This window comes from Chaetura pelagica, unplaced genomic scaffold (assembly GCF_000747805.2).
Source record: "Chaetura pelagica isolate M959 unplaced genomic scaffold, ChaPel_1.0 scaffold139, whole genome shotgun sequence".
Taxonomy (NCBI): Eukaryota; Metazoa; Chordata; class Aves; order Apodiformes; family Apodidae; genus Chaetura; species Chaetura pelagica.
In genome coordinates, this window is record NW_009970717.1 from 4,502,165 (window position 1) to 4,512,223 (window position 10,059).

Genomic DNA, 10,059 nt, shown 5'->3' on the forward strand with positions numbered 1-10,059 from the left:
GCCTATTTTATTTCTGGTTAATCTGATTAAGTAAGAACTTGGGATTGTGATGTCAGTGCATTAGTAAAAGGAAATAATTCCTCGTGTAGGAAGGATGGCAATTTTGACCTTTTAAAGGCAGGTCATGATCTGACTGCAAGATGAAAATAGAGCACGACAAACTGCAGTAATAATACCAACTCACTCTCTGATAGCATAGTACAAAGTAAGATTATGGCTCATGGACTGCAGGTAAGAAAGCATAATGCACTTATGTTTGGTTATTTGATTGAAGGGAGCTTAGGGTGTGGGTTTAACCAAAAATAGTAGAACATTAGAGGTACTGAGCAATGAAAGGCCTTGTTTCTTATATTTACTTAGGAGAAAAACTGGCTTTCAGAACACAGGCATCTTAATAGCCTCAATCCTTTTACAACTTACAATGTTATCTAGTATTATTTTAATGTGTCTATATTAATTTTCTTTCATTCTAGGTTGATGAAATAATGCTTATTTATTAATCTCTTTATTGCACATATTTGCTGTAGTTAATTTTGTTGGTTTCCCCCCTTTAAATCCAGAAACCTACATCAGTAAATTAATAACAAATGAGACTGAACCTAAATTAAATAACTGATTCTTTAAGTTTCAAGCTCATAATTTCATGATCTTTTGTGACAGTTTAGTAGATTGCTTCGATGGGATGCTGCTGTATTATCATGTGCCACAATGCAACTGTTTTTATGAACCTGTAAGTTACATGCAGCATGTTGCTATGGTGATGTGGTGCTCAAACTGATGCAATCCTTAAGGTTCTGTTCATGAACCTCTCAGAAGACCTTAAAAATTATTCACACAGAGCAACAATGATGATATTAATGTAACAGATGTTTACATAAAATAGCCTCAATGAGCATAGTTATTAACCAAATAAAGAGTACTAAACTGAGCTGTTGAAGTAGCTATAAGCAGTAATAACTATGCACACCTGTATGCTTCAAGATTAGCTTTATTCAACAGTTACATTAATATGGACAAAACTCTTCCTTTACTTGAGCTGAACCAGTTGTGATGCTTCTCATCAAATGCAGCAGGAAACTAATTTAATTGGCACCACAGCTGAACTTTAACCTGCTCAGCAGATGAAAGCCCAAATTATAACTGCAAAAGCAAACTGTAAGGCTGAAGTCTATCAAATCTGGAAATCAGTTCTGTGATTAGGCAAAAGAAAATCTGCTCAAGTCACAGGTTGTATAGTCATTGCACTTCAGTTGCAGCTATGCAGAATGCAATAGGGATGGAGATCTTGTAGGGGGGAACAAACCCCCAAACAAAACAAACAACCTACCCTTCAGCTATTTTTCAACTGTTTATCATGTCAGTGACTATCCTTATTTGCGCTTTTTCTGTATTACAAATGAAAATTATGCTTATATGTTCCAGCAGTCTCAAATAAATAGTCATTTCATTTTGACCAATGATTCTAACTACGTCCTATAATCACTGCTGCATGTTGACAGAATCCCGTACCCTGTATATGTAGTCTGTCTGTCACCAATAGCAACCTCACACAGGCAGAAATTAGACCATTTTAAACTGGCCAGCTGGGTTAATAAAACACTCAAACAACAATAAGCAGTTCTGCACTGCATTAAATTCTGCTCATAGATTCTACTGTCTAGCCTTATCTGCCGCAGATACCAGGGTAACTGACACTATCTCTTCCAAGATTAACAAAGCACAAACAATTTTAAAACAATCCTTCACCTAAGCTTTCACTTTGCTGATTTCAGCCACAAACAAAATAGTAACTAAACCAGGCAAAATAGTACTGCTGACACAACAGTGTTGAACTCCAAGGCTACTTTCTAAGTCTAACTTGGAACATCAAAGCCTATCAATTTTGAATGCTTGTAGAATACAGTTAATTCAGCCTGGATAAGATTCTGTATGTCTTCTTTTATTCTATGATAATCTATTCATTGAAATTCTTATTAACACCTTTCAGTAGTTTTACCTTTAAATGGAGTGGGCTATTTGTGGCTAATTGCAAATAAACAGCAGTAATTGGTTATTTCATTTCTGTAGCTGCTGTGAGTTTTGGAAGTTATAACTTCTGTCTCCCACAGTCCTTTTTTTCCCCTCTTCCTAAGCAGTCATCTGTCCTATGCCAAAAAAAAAAAAGGAGAATTAAAAACAATCTGTCTAAATATTTTGCAAGTGTTAATTCATTTGTTAACAATGCTTTATGCTATTATTGCCTAGTTCCTAGCTCTGTGCTGTTCGTTAGCAAGCTACCAAATTCTTGGTTTTGAGACCTGTTTAGCAAAAGCTAAATCAGGAGTGTTACACATGTCAAGCCTGAGGAGGGAAAAAGCTTTACAGTCTCTGCAAGAACACTGAGTAAAACCACTTAATTAAACTTTGCCTTCTACTCAGGTATTTGTCAACTTTGCTGCTCAATAAACAGGCTATATGTCATTATAAGCATACTGTCCACCAAAGAAATCAGCACAAAGCACCACTCTTACACTTTTAGTTTTACTGTATCAGCTTCTGCAGAAAGCAACTGGTGTGTATTTAATTTACTTTGCCCCAGGGAAGCTTTGAGCCAGATTTGAATTTTTCTATCAATTAGTTCTAGGTTGTCTTCTTTAACAACAAGACGGCAATATTAGATATGACAAAAACTCTCTTACTCAATTTTTTTTTTTTTTGGTAATAATTACAGATTGGCCCCCTTATTCACAATAGTTTCTACCTAATTACATTTTTTTTTTCTTACCCGCTTTTGTACCTCCACTTCACGAACTAACAAATGGTCCTGAAGAGTGGTAGAATCTGAAGGCACAGACCTGTTTGGCATCAACAGACTAGTAAGAAAAGAAGACCAAATGGAGAATGTGTAACTTCTCAACACCCAGACACCTCCAGGAGCAACAGCCTGGAGCCAGTATATTGAAAAGAAACTATAATTCTAAATCCCAATCTCTTTGTCTTAAATTTAATTTTTGTTTGTTTGCTATACAAGCAAGCTACTGTGTTCTGCAGAAGGAGAAATGGAGAATACAAAGGGGAAATGGAGAATACAAAGGGGAAAGAGGGTTGTTGTCAGTTTTGAGTTTTCTTAGGAATTGATGATGGTTGAGAATTTATCTTATGATGACCAGGGCAAAGTAGTTATCTATCCATTCACTTCTCAGACAAATTGTGAACTCAGAAAGTTCAAAAACACTTAGATGTATTTTTATTTTTACATATTATTGTGGGCAGGAGTCTTTCTCTGCATTGGCAGAGACTGGAAGGTTTTTTTTCCCGTGTGGCTCTGTCTTTACTCTTAGAGCTATTTCTCTTTCACTTACAGATAAGAGATGAAGAAAGTGGCTACAACAAAAATCTATTTTGCATTCCTAAGCATTATGAAGAAGATTTAGAAAGAGTCTTCATTCCTCATGGGCTCATCCTGGACAGGTATGAGGGTAATCAACATAGAGTAGTGATAGTGATGCCAGTGATCCATTTCCCTCCAAATGAAAAGACCTATGCCCTACCCTACATAACCCATGAGAAATATGGAAACCCTGCAGCTATAACACTTGTGTTCTGGAGTTCAGTACAAGAGGAGTTTTATGGAGAGGATTCCTCTACAACCCCAGTTAAGTTTCCATGTTATCTCAAGTATCTTTAAGCTGTCCTATCCTGCATTGTTTAGACACATGGATTAAATCAACAGTACGTCAAGTGAAGTAGACATCATCCTGTGAACTGCAAATATGTAACTAATTTTCCTATGTCTTAATGTCACAATTTGCTGGTTATAAAAGCCTAACAGCAAGATCAGAATTTTATCTTAGACATGGCTCAATATATGGACAAACAAATACAAGATACAAAACATTTTACAGGATTGTTTGTTGGTGTGTTTTTCTGTTTGTGTGTCGTTTTGTTTTGTTTCCAGGACAGAACGTTTGGCTAGAGATATCATGCAAGATATGGGAAGCCATCACATTGTTGCACTCTGTGTCCTTAAAGGAGGCTATAAATTCTTTGCTGATTTGCTGGACCATATAAAAGCACTAAACCAAAATGGTGATAAATCTGTACCTATCACTGTGGATTTTGTTAGAATAAAAAGCTACAGTGTAAGTAACTTTTATTTGGAAAATTGACTCTCCCCATAGGTTAATAGCCTGAATGCTGGTACTATACATGAAAACTCCACAAAAAATGAGGTTATGCAAATATCCTGTTCAAAGCAATTGATTCACCAATCTGCCCCAACAATCAAATGGATAGCAGATAGACACTTAACGTGACAAAGCCAAATTTAGGTCTCCAACAACCTTCTCTCCAGCCCAAAGCATCCATACAGGTTCTACTCTGCCTTTACTGTGGCAAACTTCAGTGGGAGTGAGTACGAATGGTAGCTTAGCATTGGAGATTTGCTATTGTCTCTCTCTGCATTATTTCCTATTATTATTTCCTATTATTATTTCCTATTATTATTTCCTATTATTATTTCCTATTATTATTTCCTATTATTATTTCCTATTATTATTTCCTATTATTCCTATGGATAATAACGGAGAGATTTGTTTCCATAATCTGTACGTTGGGGAACAGGTATCTTTTGGCCAAACCAACCTTAGTTGGCCTGAATCAACTGCTATAAAGCAATTAATTCTGATACCTTTTTCTGTTTTATCTTCTCCACTCTTTGAAAGCTAGAGCTCTGTGCACTGATCAAAATCTACCCCACAGTAAATATAAAAGTTATAATTTTCCTATAATTTTTATATTTCCTATAATTTTTAGTGGAATTCTAAATCAATCCTGTGGTAACAAAAATAGCTGAGCACAACCAGCCCAAAGCATCCATACAGGTCCTACACCCTCTTTACTGTCGCAAACTACAGTGGCAGTGTGTACTAAGGGTAGCTTAGCATTGGAGATTTGCTATTGTCTTTCTCTGCATTATTTCCTATTATTATTTCCTATTATTATTTCCTATTATTATTTCCTATTATTATTTCCTATTATTATTTCCTATTATTATTTCCTATTATTCCTATGGATAATAACGGAGAGATTTGTTTCCATAATCTGTACGTTGGGGAACAGGTATCTTTTGGCCAAACCAACCTTAGTTGGCCTGAATCAACTGCTATAAAGCAATTAATTCTGATACCTTTTTCTGTTTTATCTTCTCCACTCTTTGAAAGCTAGAGCTCTGTGCACTGATCAAAATCTACCCCACAGTAAATATAAAAGTTATAATTTTCCTATAATTTTTATATTTCCTATAATTTTTAGTGGAATTCTAAATCAATCCTGTGGTAACAAAAATAGCTGAGCACAACAGTGTCTGTTCCATGAATATGGTTGTACTCCCATTTCATGCAAAGACCTGACTCCATTGATACTTCACTCTCTCCTCTTGCTCTCAGCTACTTAAAACCTCTGTTACTGAAGAAGTGCCGTATAAACTTGTGTCATTTACTGGGCAAAAAGCAAGAGAAGCAGATGACTCATACACATACAATATAACAATTTTGAGCATGTTTTATGTGAATTCCCTCTCTTCTTTCTCCTTCTAGAATGATTCACCTACAGAAAAAATCAGTATTGTTGGTGAGGAATTGTCTACACTAAATGGGAAGGTATGACTTAGCATCTTCAGCTTTTAAGGAGAAAGGACAGTTTCTGTGTTTACTCTTTCAGGAAGTCCACCTTTAAGATTTTGATACTACGTATTTTCAGCCACTTAACACTGATTTAACATTCCGTGCTTTGAAACAGTAATTCCCATGGATCTCAGCAGAAACTTAACACGATCAGTACTGAAAGCTTCTAAAGATCCTATTCCACATTTTATCTCTCAGCTCCCAGAAATGAACCATCTTAAATTGTCTCATGTAATACGGCTTTAGTATGCTATTGTTATACATAGAATAATATGTAAAACCTGACATAGATGGTTTTCTTACATTTTATGCTTCCATAAATACTCACAGTAAGACTCTCAGAAAGCACTAGAATAAAGTAAGCGGTCAAGCGACAAGCTCCTTCGAAAATTGCTTGAAACTCGCTTGTAGCTGAAGTTTGTAGTGGAAACTTTTCCTGGCTGTGTAATTCACTGAATGTTGTAATGTAAATATTTTCTTTTCTTTCTCTCCCTATGTGATCTTTTCCAGAATGTGTTAGTAGTAGAGGTAAGTAAAGTCTGGAGCGTGGGGGAGGGACTAACATGGACAACTTTCTCCCCATTTTGCAAGTTAATACCTTTTACATATAAAACAATTAAGTCAGTGTTCTACCAGCGTTGCTGACTAGTTTTTATACTTTAAATTAATCCACTGACAGTCTGGCTTTTCATTCAGACTCGGAGGATTTTTAATTTTATTTTTTTTTCCAGGACATTATTGAGACTGGTAGAACAATGAAAGCGTTACTTTCAAAACTGAAAGACAACGAACCAAAGATGGTAAAAGTTGTAAGGTACAATGATATGGCCACATACTAACGTACTGATTTGAGAAGATACAGCAACATTACTTAGGTGAATAGTCAGTGTATGTGGGTGGATGTTTTTGTTGGAAGTTTGGAGAAAGAGGAAGTAAAAGCAGCATGCAATCCTTACCCAGCTGGTAGAAAACTAAGTATTTCTTTAAACGGGAGACTTACATATGCACAAGCACCTTTGTTGTTGAAATGAATAATAAAAATACCCTGGGTCTTTCTGCATAGTCCATAGAGTCTCATGGATTCCCTGTTTCTTATCTCCTTAAGTTTGAAGGAAATGTAGATCTTTGCATAGGTTTCCTAGCACCTTCTTAGTTGCCTCAGTACTAGAATGAAAATACTTGGAATTTTTCTTAATATCCTTAGTCATATAGGTTTTCAGACTCTAACACTTCGTCAGGACTTGAGAGATTACTCAAAGTGGAAGTTTAGACATGTTTTAGATGATCTCTCAAACAATGTTTTGGGATGTCCTTCTCTCTGTCAAGTAACCACAATGCTTTAAAAAAACACTTATTGCTGCATGCAGCAGTTATGCTTCTCCTAGTGAGTGTTCCACTCAGTTTCTTCAGAAGTGCACAGGAAAAGCAAGTAATGGGTATGACTGTGGAAGAAATCATAGTGACATTGCACAGCTTGTTCTCTTCCTCCTCCCTCCTTGCTAAAATCTTTACATGCCACTTGAACTTGCTCACTTGTCTGTGCTATTCCAGTTTGCTGATACACTGCTACACGAAAATGCCATGATTTGGGACACAGAATTGACAAGAACTAAATGTAAAGTAATAGTCATTTGGACCTTCAGAATGAACCTAGATCAGAGCCTTTGCTTCTTCCTCAATTATAAGGCTGAACACTCTACCTTTTTATTACAATCTCATTTTTTAGATTTAGCTACATGATTGTGGAAGCTTATGGAGAAGGGTGAGTGAAGTACAAAGCTTAGAGCAAGACATATTTGTAAAACATAACCTTCCCTGCTTTGCCTTACAGCCTGCTTGTAAAAACGACTCATCGAACTCCAGGCTACAGACCAGACTGTAAGCATAGTGTTTTTCTGGTTGTCCAAAATACAATCTCATCATTTCACTTCCCACATTAAGTCTGAAAACCCACATAAGTTTCAGGAAGGCCAAACAAAATGGAGGAAAATGCATATAAACTTTTAAACTGGCTACCGGCTATGCCATGCTGAAACCTCATTACCACTTTAGGTAGTACTCTTAATTAGCTGAAGCATTTGTATTGAATACAAACTGTGTATTTAAAAGCTATTTGCACCACCCAGGTATAAAAATAATTGTATTTTGTTACAGATATAGGCTTTGAAATTCCAGATAAATTTGTGGTTGGCTATGCTCTTGATTATAACGAATACTTCAGAGATTTAAATGTAAGTACATACATGTGTGCTTCCACTGTTATATATATGATGGTTACCATGGGGAAACAGCAAGAATATTATACTAGAGTTTCTCAACAATTAAAAAAAAAAAATAAAAAATCTGTCGAAACTTGCATTAAAAAGGCAAAAACATTATTCATGTGCCAAGGTGGTACATTTATATTGAGGTATAAGAATTTATTTATGCTTTACCTTTCTCTGAATCTACTTCACAAGCCTCATGGTGCAGCCATGCTGTGCGGTGTTCTGAATCCTCCAAGATGGCTGGCAGCATATGAACTGCTGGCCCCATCTGAAAAAAAAGTAACTTGTAATTTGGCTTCCATTTCCTGTTTGTCTGTCTTCATGAAATCCTATGTTGCTCTTTTCTAGTTAAGTCTTTAAGACGGCTGTGTGTGAAGGTCTTTCCTACACTGTATAACATGTCCATCAAGATCTTTTTTCCTTTGTTATATTCTAGTCTCTTTGGGCTGCACTGACTAGTAGTCTTGGAAAGAGCAAAACTGGTAGAAACAGATGATTTTAAATTTTTTTTTTCCCTCCTGAGTTTTCAAAAGCACTTTTAAAAATCTGGTTTAGTGGAAAAGTTTTCCCCTTGAAAGTCTTTAATAAGACAAACTAGTTGTATTAAAGATTCAAAATGGATATATGCTATTGCAAAGCAGTATGAGGAAGGATGAGATAATTGGACAAATGTGACCTCTTCAGAATACACAAAGCTGTGAGTTGCAGATGAGCTTGGAAGTAACATTAACATCTGAATTTTACCGTAGGTAGTAAACTTGCAACCAAACTTGCAAAGTTTACTGTTCTGGCGTTTTCCTTACAATTCTAGGAATGTGACTGAAAATCATTCTTGCATATTTTTTTTTAAGGTAAAGATTGACTGAAGTTGTACTGTTTTGTTTGTTTGTTTGTTTTTTTAATTATTAGCACATCTGCATTCTGAAAGAGAAAGCCAAAGAGAAATATAGGATCTGATAACATCTATTTTCTGGAACAACAGTTCAAGGGCTTGTACGTCTGTGTGGATGAATAAGTAATCTACAACTTGTGCTCTTCACTGGCAAACTACAGCATTTTCTAAAGATACTACTCTATTTTTATTTTTTCCTATAGTATGTAAAACAGCTTAAAGGTGAATGAGTTCTATTCAAGCATCAGTTAAACCAGAACAGAACACTTACCATAAAATGTTATCATATTCTGCTGGAATCACAGGGGACAACACCCAGAACATGTACATGTAACTGTATCTGATTTTTAATCTCCTCTATGAAGTAACACATTGTGTAATTGTCTTCAAGCTTCAGTTATTTTTACACAAGCTTGTGTATGTAAATATATACATATGTACTTCATGTAACATATAGGCTAAATAAGCATTTAAGAACTTGAGGGTTTTAAAGTCAACTGTATTAAGTGCTTACCATATGGAAAACACTTGGAAAACTTTGGTTCTTTAGCTCAATGCAATGGAAAAAAAAAAAGTAAACATTATGGTAACTACACTGCAGTTAGGTTTTATGCTGTCACCTTTTTGAGGGAAGGGATTGCATATGACTTATACCATTGTGGTGTTACTTGAAATGTAGGTAATGCTGATTAAGACTGGATGAGAAACCATTAGACCAGGAAATTACTTCTGCTGGTTCTGTGTCCCTAATGAGAAGTGGAACTTAAATTTTACTGCCCAGAAATTGCATCAGGTTTCAGGCAGTCCCTGCCACCTGTTTCCTACCTGTTCAAAGTGATTAAAATAAGCTGTTTTTTTTCCTCTTGTGAATTAACTGAGTTAAGAGTCTATTTTCAAGTGGGGCTGTTGATGTCCTTCAGCGTTTAAGAGGCCTGAACAAAAACAGGTGCTGGGGCTTTCACAAGGGTGCAGTGGTGCTTTCCAGAGCCCCCTGAGAGCTAGGGGCTGTTATTTGTCATGCCATCCGCCCTTCAAAGCGCCTGAGAGGGACACTAGTGCCTGTGTGAACAGACCCCTTACCTAAAGCAGCAGGAACGGCTTCCACAGCAGCCCAGGGCCGCCCGCTCGCTGCCGCCCCCTCAGCACGGGCCGCGCCTCGGCGGAGCGCGACACCAAACCGGGTTTCTGGTTTTCTCAGCTACAGCAATGACTGCTGACACCTAACACCGCCCTTCTC

General features: G+C 36.5%; 2 protein-coding genes across 2 annotated transcripts in view; both read left to right on the top strand.

Annotated features, from left to right (window-relative positions):
* Nucleotides 1–213: 213 nt before the first annotated feature.
* LOC104396349 (hypoxanthine-guanine phosphoribosyltransferase-like) lies at nt 214–8,887 on the top strand. Its single transcript, XM_010006187.1, has 9 exons — nt 214–231; nt 3,344–3,450; nt 3,938–4,121; nt 5,577–5,639; nt 6,174–6,191; nt 6,395–6,477; nt 7,495–7,541; nt 7,818–7,894; nt 8,840–8,887. Exons 1-9 carry the CDS (start codon nt 214–216, stop codon nt 8,885–8,887), a joined length of 645 nt encoding a protein of 214 aa, XP_010004489.1.
* A 494-nt stretch (nt 8,888–9,381) lies between these two features.
* NUDT7 (nudix (nucleoside diphosphate linked moiety X)-type motif 7) overlaps nt 9,382–10,059 on the top strand; it is a 5,166-nt gene continuing 4,488 nt past the window's right edge. Inside the window, exon 1 of the mRNA XM_010006243.1 lies at nt 9,382–9,408. Coding sequence (XP_010004545.1) covers nt 9,382–9,408 — 27 coding nt within the window. The remainder of the gene's footprint in view (nt 9,409–10,059) is intronic.